The 25769-nt window shown below is 42.2% G+C and overlaps 2 protein-coding genes and 1 long non-coding RNA gene across 14 annotated transcripts; 2 read left to right on the forward strand and 1 right to left on the reverse strand.

The window, feature by feature from the left end:
- Positions 1–32: 32 nt before the first annotated feature.
- Positions 33–13814, forward strand: alas2 (aminolevulinate, delta-, synthase 2). Its single transcript, XM_035740838.2, has 10 exons — positions 33–177; positions 1600–1964; positions 4159–4251; positions 4998–5220; positions 8390–8574; positions 8954–9133; positions 9461–9625; positions 11315–11583; positions 12534–12696; positions 13118–13814. The coding sequence occupies exons 2-10, from the start codon at positions 1622–1624 to the stop codon at positions 13279–13281; spliced, it is 1785 nt and encodes a 594-aa protein (XP_035596731.1). The 5' UTR covers positions 33–177; positions 1600–1621; the 3' UTR covers positions 13282–13814.
- LOC127912792 (uncharacterized) lies at positions 2411–4152 on the reverse strand. Of its 11 annotated transcripts, none has more exons than XR_008083435.1 (4): positions 3687–4152; positions 2847–3486; positions 2692–2816; positions 2419–2661 (listed from the first exon to the last, which is right to left on the reverse strand). It is a non-coding gene; the product is annotated as an uncharacterized LOC127912792 (long non-coding RNA). The 11 variants fall into 11 exon arrangements; XR_008083436.1 differs by having other exon boundaries at positions 2847–3466; positions 3607–4152; XR_008083433.1 differs by having other exon boundaries at positions 2847–3456; positions 3597–4152.
- Positions 13815–21654: 7840 nt separating the features above from the next.
- LOC118361090 (uncharacterized) lies at positions 21655–23662 on the forward strand. Of its 2 annotated transcripts, XR_004820961.2 has the most exons (3): positions 21655–21754; positions 21954–22101; positions 22253–23662. XR_004820961.2 is itself a non-coding variant. In XM_052484198.1 (2 exons), the coding sequence occupies exon 2, from the start codon at positions 22541–22543 to the stop codon at positions 23213–23215; it is 675 nt and encodes a 224-aa protein (XP_052340158.1). In that variant the 5' UTR covers positions 21702–22101; positions 22253–22540; the 3' UTR covers positions 23216–23662. The 2 variants fall into 2 exon arrangements, 1 of the variants encoding a protein (XP_052340158.1); XM_052484198.1 differs by having other exon boundaries at positions 21702–22101.
- Positions 23663–25769: the final 2107 nt, after the last annotated feature.

Below are 25769 nucleotides of genomic sequence, written 5' to 3' on the forward strand. Positions count from 1 at the left end.
ACTTGGTTGCTCCCAGTCCCCAGCCTGGCCCCCTACGTGACAACGTATGGGTGTGAACAAGAATAATTTTCGAAGAATATTACATAATGCTGACAACGTCACTGCCCCGAACTTTTGACGACAGATGCATCTCTGTCTATTACTGTTTTGAAGTTCGTCCTCAGTGCAGGTCAACAGGTAAGATGTTCAGCATTTTTCTATTTGTTTGGCCCTATGCAATTTAGCTAGCATTATATTATTGCGTATGATACTGCAAATTAGGCAATTTTGCACTAAAGGAACCCATAAGTAGGCAGGCTGTGTGTCTATATGGTCATTGACAGCTAGCCTACATTTCAAGTTCAGGAATGTTAAGATAAGAGTTTTGACTGTTATCTAAATAATATATAACAGCCAAATACATTGTATGTCGTGCTCCTCATTGTATCATATCTAATTGCAAAAGAAAAACAACAACAACGAAGATATAAAGAAAGCTATAAACAATACATAAAGAAGATAACCCTAAAACCAGAGATGAACTACAGGAATGCACATAGCGTGTCACTTGAATGTGAATAAATGTAAACTGTGTTTGGTCGTTACTCATCAAGTCAATGGTCAATGGTTTAGTTCCCTGGGACGTTTGACCGAATAACGGACTCATAATGCTCAGCTGCTGTGGATCTAGATAGACTAACTTGGAGTTCAGATAACCTCATACCACAAGAATAAACTACAGATCCTGAGAATTGTCTTCTTATCCCCTAACCGCAGACCAGCTGAGTAGCCATAGGGGGTCCTCTATTCTTTACATGAAATGCTCGATCAAGACAAGGATTGGTTAGTTCCAAACAAAACAACCATTAAAACAATGAGTGCGGAAACCATTATTCTTATTCTTATTATTATAATCCGAAATGGCTGGCTTGGACTTTTTATTAATTAGGATTTAGAAACTAGTTTGGTCACTGTGACAGAAATAGTATAGGCCAAATATGTCTGTGTTTTGTCATCAAAAACGAAAAGACATCCAGGTCTTCTCATGATATTCGATTTTTAAATACACTGACGCTCACTAATAATCGTCCACAGTCCCTGCGCAATGATGTCTTTTTGTCGGAATCTTGCTTCAGCACCTTGCGGAGCATGAAAAGCGCGCCTGCACAGACAAGATAAGCCGCGCCCGCAGGCGCACCTATTCCATCAACTCTCTTTATTTTCTTCAAACGTAAATAATGGACCACACTGTTCACACATTTGGGAAACAATTTCAAATCACTAAAACCTTATATTGCTGAAAGTTTGATTCAAAGTGTGTTCCCCTCTCTCTTGAACATAGTATACATAGTATACAGTCCTATATTTCGTTTTAATTTCCCCTTTAAAATGTTAGGTTATGAAAGATTGTGGAAGATGGTGGCAATAGCATTACATAGGCTACTTCAGGACTATTGTACATTAGCCTACAGTGACTTTAAACTTGCCTAAGCCTGTTGAAAAGTACTGTAGGTCTAAACTAGTGTAAATAGCATTTAGCATAGATACTACAACTATAACAAAGTGTCAGAATGGTATGTTTTAAAGGTCTTATATCCTATGTCTCATGTGTTGATCCAGATTCAAAACTGCTTCAAAAGCCATGGCCGCTTTCCTTCACCACTGCCCCTTCCTGAAGTCGGCCCCCAAGCCTGTTTTGCTGAAAACTGGGGCCGCCCTCCTCTCTATGGCCGACCGATGCCCCATGATCGCCCGCCAGATCACTGTTTGTGCCTCAATCCCTAAGGAGAGGAAGACAACCATCCATTCTACCCAGTCAGCAGGCACCCTGCCCCTGAGTGTGGACTCAAAGCGTCATTTTGCCCAATCAGCAACCCAGGTGGCTGTCTCCATGTCCAAGGGATGTCCCTTTGTCTCCAATCAGATTGGCATGGTAAGAGCGAGTCCTGAGGTTCAGGAGGACGTCCCGACGGAGTCTAACCCAGGTAAAGACAACACAATGGTAGTTTATTTGTTTATTTGGATCCTCATTGGCTTTTGCAGAAGCTGCAGCTACTGTTCATGGGGTCCACAAAAAACACAAAACATGACAAATAACAAAACACTGATACACTGATAGACAAGGGCAGACACACACAATTAAAATACAATGATATACAAACAATACAACTAAAAAAGAATACAAACAATACAACAACAAAATAAAATAGTGTGTTAGAGTGTGTCTGTGTGTGTGTCCTCTCACGTTCCCTGCCGTTCCATGATGTGTTTTTTAAAGAAGTTAATTTAAAGCAGTTAACTCAGATTAATACTTCAAGAGTTACGTTGAAAGCAAAAGGTTGTGTCTCAAATAGTCAAGGCCTGTCTTACCTCTTGTCTCACCTCACCTAACCTGGTCTAAACCTTTTTCACCTCACCTAACCTGGTCTAAATCTGTCTCACCTCACCTAACCTGGTCTAAACCTGTCTCACCTCACCTAACCTGGTCTAAACCTGTCTCACCTCACCTAACCTGGTCTAAACCTGTCTCACCTCACCTAACCTGGTCTAAACCTGTCTCACCTCACCTAACCTGGTCTAAACCTGTCTCACCTCACCTAACCTGGTCTAAACCTGTCTCACCTCACCTAACCTGGTCTAAACCTGTCTCACCTCACCTAACCTGGTCTAAACCTGTCTCACCTCACCAAACCTGGTCTAAACCGGTCTCACCTCACCTAACCTGGTCTAAACCTGTCTCACCTCACCTAACCTGGTCTAAACCTGTCTCACCTCACCTAACCTGGTCTAAACCTGTCTCACCTCACCTAACCTGGTCTAAACCTGTCTCACCTCACCTAACCTGGTCTAAACCTGTCTCACCTAACCTAACCTGGTCTAAACCTGTCTCACCTCACCTAACCTGGTCTAAACCTGTCTCACCTCACCTAACCTGGTCTAAACCTGTCTCACCTCACCTAACCTGGTCTAAACCTTTTTCACCTCACCTAACCTGGTCTAAACCTGTCTCACCTCACCTAACCTGGTCTAAACCTGTCTCACCTCACCTAACCTGGTCTAAACCTGTCTCACCTCACCTAACCTGGTCTAAACCTGTCTCACCTCACCTAACCTGGTCTAAACCTGTCTCACCTCACCAAACCTGGTCTAAACCGGTCTCACCTAACCTCGTCTAAGTCTATCTCACCTCACCTAACCTGGTCTAAACCTGTCTCACCTCACCTAACCTGGTCTAAACCTGTCTCACCTCACCAAACCTAGTCTAAACCTGTCTCACCTAACCTCGTCTAAGTCTATCTCACCTCATCTAACCTGGTCTAAACCTGTCTCACCTAACCTAACCTGGTCTAAACCTGTCTCACCTAACCTCGTCTAAATCTATCTCACCTCATCTAACCTGGTCTAAACCTGTCTCACCTAACCTAACCTGGTCTAAATCTATCTCACCTCATCTAACCTGGTCTAAATCTGTCTCACCTCAGCTAACCTGGTCTAAACCTGTCTCACCTAACCTCGTCTAAGTCTATCTCACCTCATCTAACCTGGTCTAAACCTGTCTCACCTAACCTAACCTGGTCTAAACCTGTCTCACCTAACCTCGTCTAAATCTATCTCACCTCATCTAACCTGGTCTAAACCTGTCTCACCTAACCTAACCTGGTCTAAATCTATCTCACCTCATCTAACCTGGTCTAAATCTGTCTCACCTCAGATAACCTGGTCTAAACCTGTCTCACCTCATCTAACCTGGTCCAAACCGGTCTCACTTCATCTGTAGGCCGTCATTGTAAATAAGAATTTGACAAGAATAAGAATTTGTTCTTAACTGATTTGCCTAGATAAATAAACGTTATAAGACATACCCTTCCTCATCTTCACAATAACTTTGTCAATATGACTTGACCATGATAATTGACCATCTACTGTTATACCTAGGAGTTTAGCTTCCAAAACTTGCTCAATGGACACACAAACACCAGTGGAAACACAGCAGCCACACTTTGGTAGACACAAACAACAAGTCCAAGTTCTAAACACAGTGAAAAAATGTACAGTTGCCACAAAAACCTATAAAAACCTGCATCACTGAAGACAAAGAAACAAATGGACGAGCATAGCAGAAATGATAAATACTTCACAGTGTAGTACAGACTGTTATACCCCTGCTCTCTGTCACAGGTATGAAAAGATCTATTTTGAAGGAACTCGAGGACTCCGTCATGCCGAAGGTCCAAACCCCCAGAGTGTCCCACCTGCTGAAGGACAATATAGGTGAATCAGACCAGCGTGACTCGTTTGCTTTGACTCAATCAGAGGAGAAGTTGCACTGTAGTTCTACAATAAATTATATTGACATGATACAGTGCATAACAGAATTGTTTTCAGTCACACGTTATATTAAGTGGTAATTTGATACCAGTTTAATGATTATTGCATTGGCAGGTACTGTGTAAATACATTTACACAAGTTGTATTACATACACCTTATCTGTTTGCACAGCTTTTAAAGGGAAAGGATTACCAAGTATAGGCCTACTTACAATTGCGTAATCTCATGCAGTAATTATGCACAGCAAAATGAGGTTTAAACGCAAGCAATTTGAGTTGATTTGTAAATGGGCTCCCGAGTGGCGCAGCAGTCTAAGGCACTGCATTTTGGTGCAAGAGGTGTCACTACAGTCCCTGGTTTGAATCCAGGCTGTATCACATCTTGCTGTGATTGGGAGTCCCATAGGGCGGCGTACAATTGGCCCAGTGTCGTCTGGGTTTGGCTGGGGTAGGCCGTCAATGTAAATAAGAATTTGCCACATTCAGGTATCACTACCGGTATGTAAAGTGGGACCCAATTTTCTTTTCATTCAATGGATACATGATGATTCATTCTTCATCATATTAAACAAGTTATTGGATCTAGAATCACATGTAACTTGAGAAACTATATGAATGTCTCTTGAATCATTTTAAGTCTTTCACAAAATAATTTGCTGACACTATTATTATACTTTTAACCCCTACAGTGGGCCCCAGTTTCGACTACGATGGCTTCTTCGACAGGACGATCTCTGAGAAGAAGAACGACCACACCTACCGCATCTTTAAGACAGTGAATCGGCGAGCTGACGTCTTTCCCTTTGCCGAAGACTACTCCATGGCCGGGCGGGAAGGCTCCCAGGTGTCTGTCTGGTGCAGTAACGACTACCTGGGCATGGGTAGCCACCCCCGGGTCCTCAACGGAATTCAGTAAGCCAGACATCAAGATTCTTTCTCAATTCATCTTTCCTTGATCCCGCACATCCTCTCTCCTCAAAGTGCATTGGAGAAGGGGAGGGAGTTTGAACCTTCTCTTCCAATATGGTTGAGAAGAATGCGAGGAGATAGGATGCAAGGAATCACAGAAAGACAAATAGAGATTGAGACATGATGTAGTGCAAAAAGACCAAAGACTAAATTGAACCGAATCAATTCCTTAGATATTCAATTAGGTATTCTGCTTAAATGTATGGCTCATCATACTGCAGTACATTATATTCTTACGCTACCCCCAGAAGAAAAGCTTTGTCTAGAAACCAACCAGTTCAATGTTCATACTATATTAGAATGTTCAAGAAAGTTCAAGCACTATATTATAAAGTTCAAAGCAGTTGACCGTAGCAAGGGATAAACTAAATATTGAACAAATTTGCTGTATTCATGACAAAATGTTCTGCATTAGACAAAAACATTACGAGTTCATTAAAATCATATTTAGACAGCAGTTCTCTCCCAAAACTATCCTAACCAGAGCCTCTGTTCCTCAATTATCATTTTACCCTTGAGGAAGTGTTTGCAGCAATTATATCTATGCCTAATAATAAATTCCCAGGCCCAGACGGCTTCCCAGGTGAATTCTACAAGCAGTTCTGGCCAGAACCTGTCCTATATTTACATGATAGATTACTTTTGTGTTAAGGGAATTTTGCCTTATTCTATGAATATACCAGTAGCTTCTATCAGTGTCTTGGTTAAAAGTGGGAAGGGCTCATTAGAATGCTCTTCTTTCAGACCGATAAGTTTGTTGAATTTTGGATTCCGAAGTGATAACTAAATTGATAGCCAGAGGTAGAGGCTCTTATTACCCTCGCTTACCCCGATCAAATGGGATTTATAAAAAACTGGTATTCACCGGACAATGTTAGACGACTGTTTGATGTTATCAACCGTTTAAATGAGCATAAGACTCCTCCTATATTGTTGTCATTAGATGCTGAGAAGGCGTTCAACAGAGTTGAATGGAAAAGCGTCAGCTAAATGGCATATATTATTATTATTATTATTATTAATTTCCTATTCTCTGTTTTGCAAAAAATTTGATATGGTTGCTAATTTCATCAAATGGGTCAAAGCGATTTATACCATTTCCAGAGCTATGGTCTCTACCAATGGTTTAAGGTCACAAGAATTTCCCCTGAGTAGAGGGACCCGGTGAGGCTGTCCTCTGTCTCCCCTTCTCTTCACCATAGCTGTAGAACCACTGGCAGAGTCCATACGTTCTAATGAGAGTACCATAGGTCCCCTTATTGCAGATCAGGAACATAAGCTATCTTTATATGCAGATTATATTGTATTGTATGTTGTTAATCCAGTGAACTCCTTCCACATATCGTTGATACTAATGCCTAATTTGGTCAATTCTCTGGATACAAGGCTAATCTTATCAAATCTAATGCCTGTTTGCTAAATAGCCAGCTAACAGATGAGTTGAGTTTGGTCTGTCCCTTTTCTTGGAAACAAAATGGATTCCACTATTTGGGAATAAATGTTACCCCAGTTCTAAAGAATTATCTAAATGAATGAAGACCTGATTTGTTGGTCCAGTCTCCCAGTAACTATGATTGGAAGGAAAAACATAATCAAGCTGAATTGTCTTTCCAGATGTAATTATTTATTTAAAATGTTCACCTGTTATTTACCGGTTTCTTTTTTTTGTTTTATTAAAAAAAATATTGAATCAAGGTTTTCATTATTGGTCAGCCCAAACTCACAATTTGACATCTTGGACTTTGGACAGACACCATGGGTTCATATTGAAGCTCAATTTAGCTACCTTTTACCTCCAAAGAATCTTATGTTTGTGAATTGGGTCCAGCATATTTGTGATAACAAGAAGACCTTTACTATGTACAACACATGAATGGCGTGGGCAGACTGTACAAAGTACTTAGGTATCTCAAACACGTATTCTATACTTGCGTCAATCTCTTGTAATCCTGATCTGCCCAATGTGATGTCAAAGGCCGACCTCTATAGGCGGTGCTTCCTGGGTCTTATGAGTTTCCCTGACCTGTTCCATAGTGACTAGAATACAGTGAAGTAATTTATTGAACTCTGTAAGGAATCCAACATCCCTGGTACGGATTATTGTTCCTAGGCCGTCATTGAAAATAAGAATTTGTTCTTAACTGACTTGCCTGGTTAAATAAAGGTAAAATAAATAAAAAAAGACAATGGGAATCCACCTTTATCCCTCTTCAAAGTATTTGGGAATTTGATGAGGAGGTATTGCTTGAGATCTGTAATAAGATACCCTACAAATTTACTAGTTTGAATATTAAGGAAACAAACACAACATTATTTTTCATGTTTTATTTTACTCCTATTAAATTAAATCAGATGTTCCCAGACACCTGGTGCAAAAAGGAACCTTTTTGCACCAAAGGTATTTTGGCAACGCAATAAGCTAATGGATTTCTAGTGCTCTGTTCATACAGCCACTCAGATTATTTTAGATATTGGTAAAATCTCCAAGACTTCTTAATCACATGCCAAATATTAAGCTTGACTCAGACAATACAAGGTTGCTGATAACTATCTCATACTTTGCAAAGAAATGTAGTCTTGTGTGTGGGAAAAAGTCAAACCCTTCCACGTTTCAATTGTCGTTAAAACAAGTTGCAGATTTTTTACAGTTAGAAAAAAACAGAATCGTGCTCCCATATTCCTAAAAGTATGGTTTCCTTTACTGTCCTTTATTGGAAAAAGCTTTTAAAAGGTGTTCGGGCATCCTGAGACCCAGCAAGTATCCTTGTTTCATATAAAGAAAGTGTGTGTGTGGGGGGGGGGGGGAGGGGGCGATAAAAATAATAATTGTACTAGTTTATCTAAAAAACTCTGAAAATATAAATGTATTATGAAATTGTATCTGCTGCTATTTGTCACCAAGTTTTAATGCTAACTACACATGAACTGCATTTTCTGATGATAATTATACCAGCTGCTATTTGGTATTTGTTATATTTATACAATTAAAACCAATTTGTCCTTATAATTGTTATGGGGAAGAAAACAAAATGTTCAAAACATACCTTATTTGATGTGTTGGAGCTGAGGTATGATGTGATGTTTGATTATGATTCTTCTTGTATTATCTCAGGGATGCCCTGAAGAGGCATGGCGCAGGTGCCGGGGGTACCAGGAACATCTCTGGCACCAGTAACTTCCATGTGCTGCTGGAGAAAGAACTGTCCCAGCTCCACCAGAAAGACGGAGCTTTGGTCTTCTCATCCTGCTTCGTGGCCAACGACTCCACCCTCTTCACCCTGGCCAAAATGCTGCCAGGTTAGCCTAAACCCAGGGCCCTCCCGGGTCTCCCAGCTGAATGTCAAACATTGACAGAGGATGAGAGGTAGCATGATCCAGGATCTGTTTGTGCTATCTTGCTAACTTGTGACATTGACCATAGGAGTTGACAAGATAGCAAAACAGATCTGGGACCAGGCTAGATGAGAGGTGGCAATGAGAAGAATAGTCAATACTTAGCATTTCATTCTAATCAGAACTTCAGCATTGCTTTCAAGGGCAATGTGGTTACATTAGTGGCACCAATCTATATTCCAAAATACGTTCTTTGTACTATAACGCACACACTCTATCACTTCTGAAAGACATAGAGTTAGAAGCTCATTCTGCCTTGTGGGCTCTCTGCTTTGAAATACAGGCTGTGAGATATACTCTGACATGGGGAACCACGCTTCAATGATCCAGGGCATAAGGAACAGCGGCGCCAAGCGCTTCATCTTCCGCCATAATGACAGCCAACACCTGGAGGAACTGCTGAGTGGCTCCGACCCCAAGACACCCAAAATCGTGGCCTTTGAGACCGTGCACTCCATGGATGGTAAATGTCACGAAACAGGCTACACAGTCAGGTTGCATGTTAGTTCGTCTTTGGTTGTCTTTCATAATATATATTTTGCTAGGGGTTTGTGGTGGTTTAACATGTGATAAGCAAGCAGTATTATTTATTTGTTGCTAATATTTTATGTTACGTCCTCTCATATTAATATACTAAGTTCTAAAAACATAATATCCCCGTCAGTGTTGATTTTGAGTGCTACACATTTCATAATTCTGCATTGCTTAGTGCCTCAGTAATAATATCCACGATCTCTCAGTTATTTTCAGTAAAAGGTCGTACATCCTATTTCATCTCACTCGCTCGCAGGTGCTATATGTCCCCTGGAGGAGCTATGTGATGTGGCCCATCGCTATGGGGCCTTGACGTTTGTTGATGAGGTCCATGCTGTGGGCCTGTATGGAGCCCATGGGGCCGGTGTGGGAGAGAGAGACAACATCATGCACAAGATTGACATTGTCTCTGGAACCTTGGGTAAGAAATAAACAGGTTTGATAAGAGTGTCTATGTTTTATGGATTTGTTGTTGTTTTTATAAGTGTATTTTGTACCATGTTGTATTGCATTTTATTCTGTACTATTTATTGGTGCTTCCTCTTGCCCATGGCTCACTTAAAAAAAGAGATGAATATATCAATGGTTTAATAAAATGTAAATAATTCAAATGAACAGATGTGTCTGCTGTAACAAGGACAGTTCTTGACTAGGCCAACGAGGGACACCAGTTGATTCCCACTTATTTCATTTGTTTTATTTCAAGGATCTAAAAAAATCCTGGATTTGCTACCACAAATTGAAGTAGTAATATGTGTTTATGAATTAATTTAATTATACACACTTGCAGTGAAGCAGGTTCCATCATGGCTATAACCATTTCGTCTCTGTCTGTCTTAGCTTGTCTCAGAGCTAGGAAAATGCCCCTCACAGCAGAGATAGATTTGATTGAGCCAAGTGAGTCTCCCCTGGAAGAGGTCCCATTTAACCAATTAATGCCGGTCATTTATTAAATACATTTTTAATTCAACCTTTATTTAACTAGGCAAGTCAGTTAAGAACAAATTCTTATTTACAATGACAGCCTACCGGGGAATAGTGGGTTACTGCCTTGTTCAGGGGCAGAACAACAGATTTTTACCTTGTCAGCTCAAAGATTTGATCCAGCAACCTTTCAATTACTAGCCCAACGCTCTAACCACTAGGCTACCTGCTGTCATCAGGCACAAACTGACATTTATATCGCTGACATCGCAGTAACAACTTTCATCATGCTCTGGTGTTGGCTAACGGAGGGAACGGCAGAGGCTGCAGGCCAGGGGATATACATATCAGCTGTGGAAGTGCTCCCACACACCCAGTCTGGTCATACTGATAAGCCTCTCTAGGAGCCGTTTCTGTGAAAAGTTGCATCTTATGCACAGATCTAAGGTCAGCTTACCTTCTTTCAATCCTAACCGTCACCATTTGAAGTTAGAACTCAATGTTACTTCAGATCAGCGCTTATAAAGGCAACCTTAGATGACAAGATGGTATTAAGTAAATCTAGTCTTAGCCCTACTTATTTCAGAGTATGTGGTTGTCAATCTAGCTAGGTCACATTGGGGTCACATTCAAACTTGATCAGCACTAGTTGAACTAGGAATACTCCGTCGCGCCATCCAGTAATAGTGTACACTAACTCCAATAAGCATAATGGTTCATTGTGATTTGAGGTGTGTTTGTTATAATATATCTATAAGTTATAGATATTGTATATGCCTTTTATTGTATATACAGTACCAGTGAAAAGTGTGGACACACCTAGGCTCACCTGTTAATTGAAATGCATTCCAAGTGACTACCTCATGAAGCTGGTTGAGAGAATGCCAAGAGTGTGCAAAGCTGTCATCAAGGCAAAGGGTGGCTACTTTGAAGAATCTCAAATATAAAATATATGTTTAACACTTTTCGGTTACTACATGATTCCATATGTGTTATTTCATGGTGTTGATGTATTCACTATTATTCTACAATGTAGAAAATAGTAAAAGAGTAGAGTAGGTGTGAGTAGGTGTGTCCAAACGTATGACTGGCACTGTATAAAATATCATTCCATTTGATAATTATTTCTTCTTCTTCTGTTTCTTCTTTTTCTGTTACTTCTTCTTCTTCTTCGCCATTGCTGCAGGTAAAGCCTTTGGCTGCGTGGGGGGCTACATTGCCAGTAGCGCTTCCCTGGTGGACACGGTGCGTTCCTTCGCTGCAGGTTTCATCTTCACTACTTCGCTGCCCCCCATGGTGCTGGCTGGGGCCCTGGAGTCTGTGAGAGTCCTGAAGAGCTCCGAGGGCCAGGCGCTGCGCAGGGCCCACCAGAGGAATGTCAAACACATGAGACAGCTGCTCCTGGAGAAGGGACTGCCTGTGGTCAACTGCCCCAGCCACATCATCCCAATAAAGGTACTGTAAGAGATTTATACTGCTACTACATCATTTGCGATGATAAGGAGACAGGACGAAGACGATTGGATATGTTGAGCAGAGAATTATGGGTACTGTAGTACATGTTCTATTGCTACTACAGCGTTAAGGGCAGTGGATACCCTAGCTATGTCACTCCAGTTATGAGAGTTACTGTGTCATTACTCGTGCCCTGCCCTTTTCTCAGCTTCTTGTTTCTCTGGTAGTTTTGTCCTCCTGCACCAAGACATAGATAGTTCCTTCTACTGACACCTGTTAAACTTTATTTTTATTTTTATCATCACATCTTGATAGTTGAATCATCTCAAATAAGGATCTAGTTGCCACAAATTAAGCTTCTAAGCATGTGGACTGTCTGTGCACCTCTCATTTAACTGGGTCATTTCCATGACTAAAGGGATATAACATCTCTAGAGATTAATTATCTGACTTAATTGTCTGATGTGTTAATTATCTAATGAGTAAGAAGGTTGTGGAAGTGCCTGAAAAAGCCTGCAGTGACACCTTGAGTATAGTTGTAGGTCGAAGATGTCATAGTAGGCCAGGTAGTGGAGAAAAGGGCCCTAGTCATTACTACTGTGTGCAAGAGGTACTGTATCATACCAGCTTTGTTATTCCACAGGTATAAGACTTACTGGTATACCTACCCCAGAAACAACATGTAATCTATAATCAAAATATTTGACCACTCAAACTACCTCTGTAGCCTGAGTGCCTGTCTGTTTACTGTATGCTCTCTTGCAAACCCTTATTGTATTCCATAAGGAGTTGGCAAGAGAGCAGAAACAGACTGGCATTCAGGCGGATCATTCTGTACATGACAGTGATGCAAGGATGTACTTTGAACCTGTTTGAGCACAGCACACTAAGTTCATTATCGAGATGATAGACTGTATTTGTGTGTGTGTGCATGCATTGTCATCTCTCAGGTTGGTAATGCGGAGCTCAACTCCAAGGTGTGTGACATCTTGCTGGAGCGACACAACATCTACGTCCAGGCCATCAATTACCCGACAGTAGCCCGAGGCGAGGAGCTGCTGCGTCTGGCTCCCTCCCCTCACCACAACCCTGCAATGATGGAGTACTTTGTGGGTGAGTGACCAAGCCACCTGCTGCTACTGCTCTGACAGGGTTTCCCGTAGAACTGGCCTGTGTTCAAGCATCTTCCGAGTAGGAGTGATGATCTAGGATCAGTTCCCCCCCTGTCTGTATAATCATATACGTTATGATCTAAAAGGCAAAACTGATCCTAAATCAGCTCTGAGACTCTTTGTGAATACATCCAGTGGTGTTCAACCCATTAATGGTCAATGGTCATATTCGACACATCAGGGGGTCCGGAGAAAGAAAACTTCAACTACCAATAGTATCCTTCCTCAGTGTATTCATAAAAATGTGATCCCTGAATAACCTCTGTATAATCTTAAAATAAGATACTACAGCCAATACTACTAGCTGTGTTAGCCGTGACTCAAGTTTCTTTGTGTTTGACCCATTTCACTTTGATTGACAGAGAGGCTCGTGGAGGTGTGGCAAGAAACGGGGCTCCTTCTGAACGGGCCGGCGACTGTCTCCTGCACCTTCTGTGATCGCCCACTGCACTTTGACCTGATGAGTGAGTGGGAGAAATCCTACTTTGGCAACATGGAGCCTCAATACATCACTGTGTCCGCATAGTACAAAACTCCATTCATTATACATCATTATCATCACATGATTGCTCTTATTTCATACCAGGTTTCATTCAAACAACGTACATATTATGTAGACTACACATTTTAATCTTATCTCATTCAGTATTTATTTTCTGTGTTTATTGTTTCTAAAGTAACTTGCTATCCCCAAAATATTTAAGATTACATTCATAATTCCGTGAACTAAAATGTGTGCCCCTTTCACATAGTGACTTAAAACGTAAAACCTGCACATGGGCACTTTCTAAAATAACAATTTAATCTCAAGGTGATATTTTGGAATGTATAGATTTCTGTATCAATTGTCTTGTGCTTTGGTCACCCGTAATAGTGAAAGACCACAATCATGAGTTGTCTCACTGAAATGTCATTGAAACTGAAAATATGAAATAGAATCACTATTCAACTTGAATGTAACAAATTGAATGTAAAAATAAAAATACTGCTGTAGAAGCGATTTGGTTTATTACACAGGAATTCAAAAATACAAAAAAATAAATTGAAATAAAACAAAAAGTGTGTGTAGTTGCATCTTTTGAAAATAGTTTACCATCTTACTAGTTATGTAGTAAAATAGCTAAATGTAATTGCACAGCAATAATTTGTTACTTGTTTGTTCCTTTGGCATTCTTTCAAACAAGCACCACATGGTAATACATGGTACCAGGTATCAATATTGTGTATTGTTCTTTGTAAGTATTGTTCTTTGTAAGCACCAAGGGATACCCATTGTTTCCACGTAATTTTCTATTAAATACCAGGAACAATATAAGTAACAGAATAGTCACATATGGACCTCACTTTGTGCATGGGGGCATTGTCATGCTGAAACAGGATAGGGCCTTCCCCAAACTGTTGCCACAAAGTTGGAAGCACAGAATCGTCTAGAATGTCATTGTATGTTATAGCATTACGATTTCCCTTAACTGGAACTAAGGGTTCTAGCCCAAACCATGAAAAACAGCCCCAGACCATTATTCCTCCTCCACCAAACCTTAGAGTTGGCACTATGCATTGGGGCAGGTAGCGTTCTCCTGGCATCTGCCAAACTCAGATTAGTCCGTCGTACTGTCAGATGGTGAAGCTTGATTCATTACTTCAGAGAAAGCGTTTCCATTGCTCCAGAGTCCAATAGCGGCGAGCTTTGGAGCACTCCATCCGACGCTTTGCATTGCGCATGGTGATCTTAGGCTTGTGTGAGGCTGCTCGGTCATGGAAATCAATTTCATGAAGCTCCCAACAAACTGTTCTTGTGCTGACTTTGCTTCCAGAGGCAGTTTGGAACTCGGTTGTGAATGTTGCAACCGAAGAAGTGCCTCAATACTTGGCGGTCACATTCTGTGAGCTTGTGTGGCCTTCACGGCTGAGCCGTAGTCGCACCTTCGAAATTCACAATAACAGCACTTGCAGTTGACCGGGGCAGCTCGAGCAGGGCAGAAATTTGAAGAACTGACTTGTTGAAAAGGTGGCATCCTATGACGGTGCCACATTGAAAGTCACAATCCCGGCCTCCACACACTGCATGGCCTTGCAACGATGGAGTGCCAGGGCCCGGGTGAAGTCATCAGGGGCAGGCCCCTCACAGGAGCACAGCACCAGGCTGCGGCCTCGCTGGCACAGGTCCTCGATCCAGATTTGCGACTCCTCTGAGGCTCGGCAAGCAGCGTCGGAGGGGCCCCCATGGCTCTGGATGACCCAATCCAGGTCAGCCACGGCCTGTTCATACAATTCAAGCTGGGTGAAGCAAGAGGCCCTTTGACACAGGTACTGTGGTTGGAGCTCGCCCGCCCCTCTCACAGCCACGGTCATGAGAGCAAGGGCACTCCCTGCTTCCTGGGCTGCTGCCTACAGTAACACAGACAGTTGTTTTAGTACCTATTATGATGAGAGTTGACTGTTTTGTCTCGTAATAAGAGTTAATTGTGTTTTCTTGTAGTAAGAGTTGATTGCTTTGTCTTGCAATAAGAGTTTATTACCATGTCTTGTAATAAGAGTTGATTACTTTGTCTTGTAATAAGAGTTTATTGTTTTGTCTTGTAATAAGAGTTGATTACTTTGTCTTGTAATAAGAGTTTATTGTTTTGTCTTGTAATAAGAGTTGATAACTTTGTCTTGCGTGAGATGAAAAAGGTGATTATAAAACGTTTAGTTCAGACCAAGCAATCTGATTGGTCGGTAGGTGTTAGTTGTCCTTATTGTTTGTCCTTACATGTTTCGTCTTGTAACTAGTTAAATAGTTGTCATGTATTTGGTCTTACTTGTGCCATGCGTTTCCTGTGACTCGGGGGAATGAGGCTCAGCGGGAAGTCGAAAGTGGAGGGTTATTTTTCGGCCAGCCTGCCAGCTGCCCTGCGGGACTTCTGTTGCCAGGACTCCATCACGTCTATCCTGGCCTGAGCTGTAGCCTCCCGGGGTTCCTGGCCAAACACCTGAGTCAGGTGAGCTCTTGCTGCTTTCATCTCACCTGGTTCACAGAGGCAGATATTACAAAACAGTTGCATGTACTAACTGTGCACAGTCCAGCAGACGTTTTGAACAAAACCTTCATAAAGGTTAATCTGCTTAGATAGTGGTGCCCGTACTGTGTCATCTGCAGAGCAGAACAGGACAAAGGCCCAATCCCAAATCGACCCATAAAACCTGAGCCCTATGCACTTCTGGAGATCTGAGATAACTTGACAGGTTTAAGGTGTAATCATAGGGCATATGGTCTAGGGAATATGGCAAATTAATCAAAAAAAGAGTATGCGCTGATGATAGATAAGCATCCTTTGGCCAAGTGCCAATGATCTCACCTTTGGTCAGTAGTATATCCACATAGAGGCAATGCCATCTGGAGTCTCGGCAGTCTGTCCTCATCAGGGCTCCTCCAATTAGAAAGGCCTGTCGTAACGTTGTATTGATTAATGTGGCAACTGCTGCTCATCGAATGATTAACGGTTTATAATTACGTGATTAAATGAATCAGGTAATTATTAACTCATTAACCTGGGGCACCATGGGAAAGTTTGGTCTTTATTGAGTTTCTATTTCCCAAATTAACTCAAAGAATATCAGAATATCGATTTTTCACTAATTGATTCATTTCCTCTACAGTCTCATTCTGAACGTCGCTTAATCCCGGAATCTGCACAAACCTGAGTCTCACTAAATAACTCCGTACCACACCAATTGAGTTGATTATTTATTTACTAACAAGCTAAAATGATAATATAATATATACATACACAAACACACAGTTGAGGCTATTGATTAGAACTTAGTACAATGAAACAGGCCCCTAACGGGCCAACACAATATGACATGTGTTACACAAAATGGGGATTTCGAAAGAGGGAGAAAGAGAGAGAGTGCACAAGAGAAAAGCACACTTGGGTATGGTCACTTAATCTGATGTTACTTCTTAACTTACATGTTTTATACCCTTGGGTCAGAAATGGGCGTTTCTGCCTTTAGGGCAAGTTCTCTGGGCGTAACTAGTTACGAGGCAAGTTCTGGATTTTTCTCAAATCCAATTTAGACAATTAACTTCACATTTCATCTTTACGAAAACATTATCTTTGATCTGGACATTTTCCACACAACGTACATTATGCAAACATCAGGCATATCTTGTGAAAACTCTTCAAGTTACAATGTTTTCGTTATAACGTCGTCATTTAACTTTTAATAACATAACAAAAACGACATTCACTACTACCATTTTGGCTGACGAAACATATTATCCCAAAGTCCATTTATTGCATGTTACTGTTCAGAGCTAGGTTCTCCATAGGTCCATCATACATTCCCTCCCCCCATACTGACAGGACAAAAGGGATGTTGTCTGCTGCCTTAAGATTTACAATGAGCGGGAGTTGTCATAAAACTCCCCATTCCATACCTCTCGATCTCTCCCCCGCTGGTGGGTGTGAGAGATATCTCTGTAGGATTATGGTCCACGGTAACCTGACCCGAAAAGGCCCGTCATGACAGGCCTCTCGGAGCTCTTCTTCCTGGCAGGTGGCGGCCTTAGTCGCCAGGATCTCCGTCAGATAGGTCCTGCAGTATTGCTGCAGCCAATCACAGACCAGTTCCCTGGTCTTGTCTTTGAGCGACAGGATGTCTTTGGTGATGGCGTTGGCGCTTATTTGATGCTCGTACAGTATATCCTGAGTACATTCCTGGAAACCAAAGACATGTTTACAATCATGTTGAGATTGTTGGTTCCGTATTTCTGTGCTCCGTTTTATTTACTTAAAAAATAAGGAACACTCAAAATGTGCACTTATAAATCATAACAATTTTTTTTATCAAAATACAGCTGTAGACAGAAGTCAAAGATCAAACATCACACATATAACTGATGTCTCTCATGAGTTCTGCCCCATAGGAAAAGTCCAAGTTGCTTTTATCCTGCTTGTAGTCAACCCCCTGTGATGTCACTGCATACGTCATTACCTGCTACTCCTCAGACCAAGCCCATGCAGCTATACAACCTTGCAAAATATAAAATAGTTCCAATGTTTTCTAAGGCCTCAGCAGTAAATGTCTACTCCCCCAAGTTGATTTATAGAGGTATGTCTGACTAGCCTCTTATCTCTTCTACTCCCCCGCAGGGCTTTATGTTTATCTTTGAAATGCTTTCTCACAGACCATTTTCTTTATGAGGCAGAGACTTAGAAAAGACTGTGGAACAATTCTAAAACTTTACAATGAATATATATATTGTTAATCTGTAGTCTAGGACCCTATAAATGTAGTGGAGGAGGGGTCCCATAGCCCCTCCCCTTCTATTAATACAACATATTATAATAAATTATTATAATACATCAAACATTTGGTGCCGCCCCTATCATGACCTCAATTTGACCCATCAAGATCATATGTCAATGAGAAGCTGTCTATGTGGATATAGCAGCCTTAAACCAATTGCTGTCATTCTGATTCTAATTCTAAGTTCAAGTATTAGCACTGCATGTACAGTCAGACAACAATCTCCCATTTTTGGGTCCTAGTACCTTCTGCTGGTTTAGTATGAGGTAGGTGAAGCCTCGTCCACAGAGGGCCTGTACATGGTCATGGTCAACAGAGGCCATGATGGCGATGAACAGATAGGCCACGGGTTCCCTCAGTGCGCTCTCGTCTCATGTGCAGTGGCCCTGCAGCAGCAGCCAGTCCTTGGGAGACACCAAGGCCAGCAGAGGGTGCAAGCAGCTTGTATCGCCACACTGGATCAGCTTCTTCAGCAGCCGGAGAGAGAACAGAATAGAAAGGTCCTGAGCACAGAGTTGATAACAGTTATTAGCTTATTAGTTTATCATGGCACATTTGGGAGAAGTAGTCAAAGATTTCAACATGTTCCATTCTGGACAGCTGAAACAACACTTGTCAGGTGTGAATTGATAAACGTTTAAATCATTTGAATACATGTTGCATAGGGCCAGGTCAACTGTGTGTAGCTGATGCATAATAGCTGACTATCAGTATGAAAGGTATTTTTGTTGTCATAATGCTTTCGTATCTTCTCCTAACAAGTGTTCCAACGGCATCTTATAGAAGCCACGGTAGGTCATTCTTATCAAACAACATCAAAATGTGCCCTTGCTGCAGCCAATCACAAACCAATTTCCTGGTCTTGTCTTTGAGCGACAGGATGTCTTTGGTGATGGCGTTGTCATCATAGAGGGAGCCATGGTGCAGTTATAGCAGGGCGAGGCGGGCCAGGATGGGTACACATGGGGTGGTTGGCCCGATGGCCAGTAACAGACGATAGTCCTCCTCCACCCGGCCAAGCTGGTACAGTGCATCGGTCCCCAGGATCTGAGGAGCGTCGGCACACATAGAGAGACACAGCCATGATTCAATCAGGATATCAATTGATGACATTCATGAATTGAAAAACTTTACTGAAAGTCACGAGTAAAATAAAATCCAAGTCTAATTGAAAATACGCATCAAATTGATACAAAACTGAGTTTAAGAACGATTATAAAAGAGAATTCTGGTACTGTTCAAAGAATAGCCACCTCGTAGGTTAGGCTATAGCTAATTCACGGTGCAGCCTATTTTATGAGATATTTTACAATAAAGTGCTCTATGTGTGTAACATACAGAAACAAATGCGCTAACAAATGGGCTGTAGCGGCTCACTCTTCTGGTGCTCTTGGTGTTCCAGGGGGCTGAGGCTGGAGCTGTGATCTCCAGTCCACTCATCCAGCATGACCCTGACCTGCTCCAACATCAGCCCACAGCAGTTCCAGGGAATCAGGCATCGTACTGTCAGTGCCGTGTCTTGGGGCTGCAGCCGACTCGCTGTCACACAGTCCAGGGCTGTGAGGTAGTGCACGCCCCCAATGAGGCGCAGGCCCCTGCCGCACAGCACCCACACACAGCTGGACAGGTGGAGTGCGTTGTGTTTGATTACCGCCTGGAAGTACACTAAGGCCCCCTTGTGGTTGTCGTAGAGAAGATGGGCATAGCCGCGCAGCACCTGTACTATGTTCTGGTAGTTCTGCTAGTCTACTGGTCAAGAGAGTGGCTCTTCTTTCTGCTGGCATCCCTTGAGCCACCTTGCCTGTACCTGACTTTGGCCATGATTGTGAATGATCCTGCAGGGCTACAGAATACACATCTGCGTTCTCTTCGAACCTGTCGTACGAAAATCAGTCTGCTGCTTGCAGCTCTTGCACTTCCGTGTCCCCTGGGGAAACAGCCATTAAAAACTCAAGGAATTCAGAAGCAGTTGCTGGCACGATGTCGCCGGCCTCACTTGCTCTTTCCCCAGACCTAATTTCAGCAGTATGTAAGGAATGTTTTTGCAACATCTGCTCATAGAATGTCTTCACTATCTTGGGCAAGTGCTGAGCTTATCTGCTATTGGCCAGTTTTACAGTCTCCGATTTATTGTCTTGGAAAGCCCTGCGATAAAGCCTAGGGCCTTTGGGACTGTGGAGGTCTGAGAGCAAGCAGGTAAGGGCCCTAGTCAGCTCCAAAACCGGGCCTTTGTTGAGGACATCCATTGAGGCCTGGTTCTCCCCATGACCATCGAGCCAGGTCTCCAGAATGGAGATCACCCTAGCTAACCTGGACCCCCCCTGGTCTCGCATGTGACCCATGATGGATCCAGAATGGCTCCTGAAGGCATAAGTATAAAAAGCAGTTGCCCTCCCCAATTCTCCAGTCTCTAGGAGCTTGTCACCTTCTCGGCACAGGTCTTTCACTCCAGTGTCAGCAGCTCCCACACTGTATGTTTAAGTTGGAATGAATGATAACCCACACTGTTTTGACGTCAGATTACTGAGATATACACTATATATTCACAAGTATGTGGACATCCCTTGAAATGAGTGGATTCAACTTTTTCAGCTACACCCGTTGCTGACATGTATATAACATTGAGAACACAGCCATGCAATCTCCATAGACAATAATTGACAGTAGAATGGCCCATACTGAAGAGTCTCTACCTGCACCATCTGATCATTTATCACTCCAGTGTTAATCTGCAAAATTGTAATTATCCACCTACCTCCTCATGCCTTTTGCACACAATGTATATAGACTCTTTTTTCTTTCTACTGTGTTATTGACTTGTTTATTGTTTACTCCATGTGTAACTCTATGTTGTTGTCTGTACACACTGCTATGCTTTATCATGGCCAGGTCGCAGTTGTAAAGGAGAACTTGTTCTCAACTAGCCTACCTGGTTAAATAAAGGTGAACATTTTCCTTCCTCATGATGCCATCTATTTTGTGAAGTGCACCAGTCCCTCCTGCAGCAAAGCACCCCCACAACATGATGCTGCCACCACCACCACAACATGATGCTGCCACCACCACCGTGCTTCATGGTTGGGATGGTATTCTTCGGCTTGCAAGCCTCCCCCTTTTTCCTCCAAACATAACGATGGTCATGATGGCCAAACAGTTCTATTTTTGTTTCACCAGACCAGAGGACATTTCTCCAAAAAGTACAATCAATACTTTTGTACCTGTTTCCTCCAGCATCTTCACAAGGTCCATTGCTGTTGTTCTGGGATTGATTTGCACTTTTAGCACCAAAGTACGTTCATCTCTAGGAGACAGAACGTGTCTCCTTCCTGAGTGGTATGACGGCTGCGTGGTAACATGGTGTTTATACTTGCTTACTGTTGTTTGTACAGATGAACGTGGTACCTTCAGGCGTTTGGAAATTGCTCCCAAGGATGAACCAGACTTGTGGAGGTCTCCAATGTTTTTTACGAGGTTTTGGCTGATTTCTTTTGATTTTCCCATGATGTCAAGCAGAGTCACTGAGTTTGAAGGTAGGCCTTGAATTACTTCCACGGGTACACCTCCAATTGACTCAAATTATGTCAATTAGCCAATCAGAAGCTTTTAAAGCCATGACATAATTTCTGGGAATTTTCCAAGCTGTTTGAAGGCACAGTCAACTTAGTGTTTGTAAACTTCTGACCCACTGGAATTGTGATACAGTGAGTTATAAGTGAAATAATCTGTCTGTAAACAATTGTTGGAAAAATTACTTTTGTCATGCACAAAGTAGATGTCCAGACCGACTTGCCAAAACTATACTTTGTTAACAAGACATTTGTGGAGTGGTTGAAAAATTAGTTTTAATGACTTCAACCTAAGTGTGTGTAACCTATCGACTTTAACTGGGACACTGTACAGATTATGCAAAGAGAGAAAAACCTGCTGGAGAAGGGGTCTAGAGAGCTTCCTCATGAAGGCTACCGTGGAAACAGCGTCTTCATGGATGAGCAGGAGTAGAAGTTGTCAGAGGGCAGCTGATTTACATTATGGATTATCTCCCCATGAGGTAAGCACATGACAGAGAGGAGTAAGTCATTGCAGAGTTAGTGGTTAATGTTGGTTGCAATTACAGTCAAGGGAGGTAGTACCTATGTAAATTATTAATGTAAAGTATTAATTGGGGTAAGTATTGAACATATTTTATTATATTGTTACAGGTCCAGGAAATTTGGTTCAGACTGATTCTCGTCTTACATAAAGTGGCACCCTACTCTGAAGCAACTAGTTGGACACGGGGCACACGTTTCAACAGAACATGTGGAAGAGTTTTTCAGCAAACTAGGAGAGGTGATAAATAACTACAGCTTTGATGGCAATGACATATGGAATGTTGATGAGACAGGAATAACCAAAATGCAAACATCTGATGAAGTGGATGCGAAACGTGATACCAAACCGTTTGGAGCAATCACCTCAGCAGAAAGGGGTACACTCGTGTCAATGGCATGTGCTATAAATGCAATGGGAAACTCAATCCCCCCCAACTTTTGTTTTCCTACGCAAAAGGCCACTTTGTATGGAATGAACCAATTGGATGTGTTGGAAGTGGAAATGGATCTGGCTGGATGCAGGAAGATGACTTCTTCATTTTCCTTGAACACGCAAAACATACCAAGGTCAGCCTGGAAAGGAAGGAGGTCCTTCACCTTGACAACCACAGATCACACCTGTCAATCAGCTCCATTGACTTCTGTAGGCGCTCTGGCATAGTCTTGCTTTCTTTCCCCCAACACCGTTCACACAAGCTCCAGCCCCTGGACAGGAGTGTGTACGGGCCATTGAAAAAAATGATGAACTCTGCCAGTGATGCCTGGATGAGGGTGAACTCCAGAAAGGCCATGACCATATATGACATTCCAGGACTTCCAGGTGCCACAACACCCACCAATATACAGGCTGGGTTCAGGTTCACTGGCATTTGGCCATACAACCTTGATATATTTCAGGAATGTGACTTTGCACCCTCACTTGTCACTGATCATCCTGCTCCAGCTGACACAATGGCTTTGCCAGCTGCCTCCCAGGTCACCTCTTCAGCCACCTCTCAGGCCACTGTGCCCAATACTGTCCAGCCCACCTCTCCAGCTGCCTCCCAGGCCTCCTCTCCAGCTGCCTTCTAGCCCACCTCTCCAGCTGCCTTCCAGGCCACCTCTTCATCTGCCTTCCAGGCCACTCCTCCAGCCACTTCACAGGGCACCTTCCTACATGTATCAGGTTGTCGATGGGAAACACCTGATTACTCTTCTAATTTCAACCCAGTTGATGTATGGACAAAATCAGGGCCCAGGAAAAGGGGTAGGAAGAGGAGAAAAGCTGTGATTTTGACGAATACACTCATCAAGCAGGCACTGGAAGAAGAGCATAGAGCACACACACACAAACACACACACACCACAAACGTTCAGGTGTTTAGTTTAGCCTAGTTGTTGTTTGGTTGGGAAAGACCATTTAGCGGAGGGTAAAATAGTAAACATTTTATTATTTATATTTATTATTATTTCTGCCAAACAAAATGTTGAACATGGCAATGTTGCACTCATGGTCTCAATAAAGGCATTCAATAATTAGTTGCATGTCTTGATTCATGCACTTTTTCAATCTGTTACAATTCACCCAAAGCACTGTTACAACTAACCCAGACCATGGAGTAAAATTGTAACACTTCACTCCTTGTATTTAAGACAACACCATGCATTTGCAGTTTGATTTACATATATCTTATGGAGTCCCATAAGGTGGCGCACAATTGGCCCAGCTTTGCCCGGGGTAGGCCGTCACTTTAAATAAGAATTTGTTCATAACTGACTTGTCTGGTTAAAGAAATACAACATTTAAAAGGAAATGACAGTTTATTGAACAAAGTGAAAGGTCCCCTCCTTCCTCATTGGGGAGCAGGAGATGAGATCTTCCTCTGGTGGTGGTGTAAGAGACGAGTCCCTGTGGGCTACAGCACGACTCAGTTATCCATTGAGATTTGGTTGTTGAGTGTCATTGGTCATAATGTCTATCTAGGCTACATCTATCTGTGCATATATCCCAAATGACACCCTATTCCATTTGTAGTACACTACTTCTGACATAGGGCTCTGGTCAAAAGTAGAGCACTAGACAGAGAATAGGGTACAATTTGAGATGCATCCATCTCTCTATTTGGCTCTGTTTAAAAATGGTACCCGGACATCTCAGGGGACTCCTCTGGACCACTTCCCTCAATCTTCTGAATGTATTCAGACATTTTCAGAATGGAGTAGTCTGATTATAAACAAATGTATCTTAGTTCCACAACTGAAATTAAATATTCATGCATTTTCAGGTTATACAGAAATGCACATATGCCTAGCTAATATTATTGCCTAACTTTTCCTTGACGTCCTTGTGGGTGTTCATCTTCAAAGTGCGCTGTTAGCAACACTTGAAGAGGGAGCTGCAAACGCAGGCGAAACTGTAGTTTATAAAAAGCCTTTAAAACTCTTGCGGCAACAGGGGCGGAACGTGTGGCAAGCGAAGCGGCAGAGAAAAATTGCCCACACGTGCCCGTCCCTTCCTGAATCTGCCCACGGCGTTACATAGAAACCAATGGAGGCCCCTGCATTTTCCTTGTTGATTATTGATTCCTTTAGGCTCTGTGACTGACTTGGCCTCACGATGTCTGAGCGGGCGTCCTGGCTGAAGTGACAGACCTCCTGCTATTCATGTTCATTTGACATTATGTGGACCAGATTACGTCATAAGTGTAAAAAACATGCCTCATGCAATGACGCTTGCATGTTGGCACCAAAGGGGACAAAGATGTTCAATTTCTATCCTTGCTATGGTTTTCTACCCTTTCTGATTCAAAACAAGAGACAGTAGGCCTACAAGTCATGACAGAATGCATGACAGTTCTTCTGTGTGATTCAGTTATTCTGCATGGATTCAGCAGTAGTATATATACATTTTTGCAGTTTGGGCAAATACTCCCATCTTGTGGCTACAATGAAACAGCACTGTATGGTCAGTTACATTTGTAATTCAACTTCAGTTTATTAGTGATGATTTATACACCCCAGCATACAGCAATTAAGCATATACTTATTTTACCTTGAGTACCATAGTGCCGTACATATATTTAAAGCTAGAATCCTTAGTTGCTACATCCATTAAATGAATTAAATTAATGATATATACCCATTGATTCTTGAATAATGTAACTTATGCCTCATGACTTTAGTTAAACTGGTGTACCCCATCAGAAACGGAAATATAAACTTGTTTTACTCCAATGTTGGTAAACAATGTAAATGTAAACAAACACTATAGCCTCTAAACATGGTTAAAAGTATAATTCTGATATCATTGATGGTCAGTCCTTGCATTCGTAGCCTAGCGGTTAAGAGCGGGATAGTAACCGGAAGGTTGCTGGTTCAAATCCCTGCAAGGTGTAAAAATCTGCCGTTTTGCCCTTGAGCAAGGCAGTTAACTCCCAACAACAACTGCTCGCCATGACATTGATTAAGGCAGCCCCCACACCGCGCTGAAGACTCATTTGCATTCAGTCGTGCAAAGAACCAGGTATCTTTCCCGATGAATCTGAGAGTGGTTATATTTCTCCAGGCCCATCTCTCAGCTTTTTACCAAAACACTTATTATGTTATTGTTTCAATTAAGGACTCTAGCTTTAATCAAAGTCTGCTG

Source organism: Oncorhynchus keta, chromosome 28 (genome assembly GCF_023373465.1).
Source record: "Oncorhynchus keta strain PuntledgeMale-10-30-2019 chromosome 28, Oket_V2, whole genome shotgun sequence".
Taxonomy (NCBI): domain Eukaryota; kingdom Metazoa; phylum Chordata; class Actinopteri; order Salmoniformes; family Salmonidae; genus Oncorhynchus; species Oncorhynchus keta.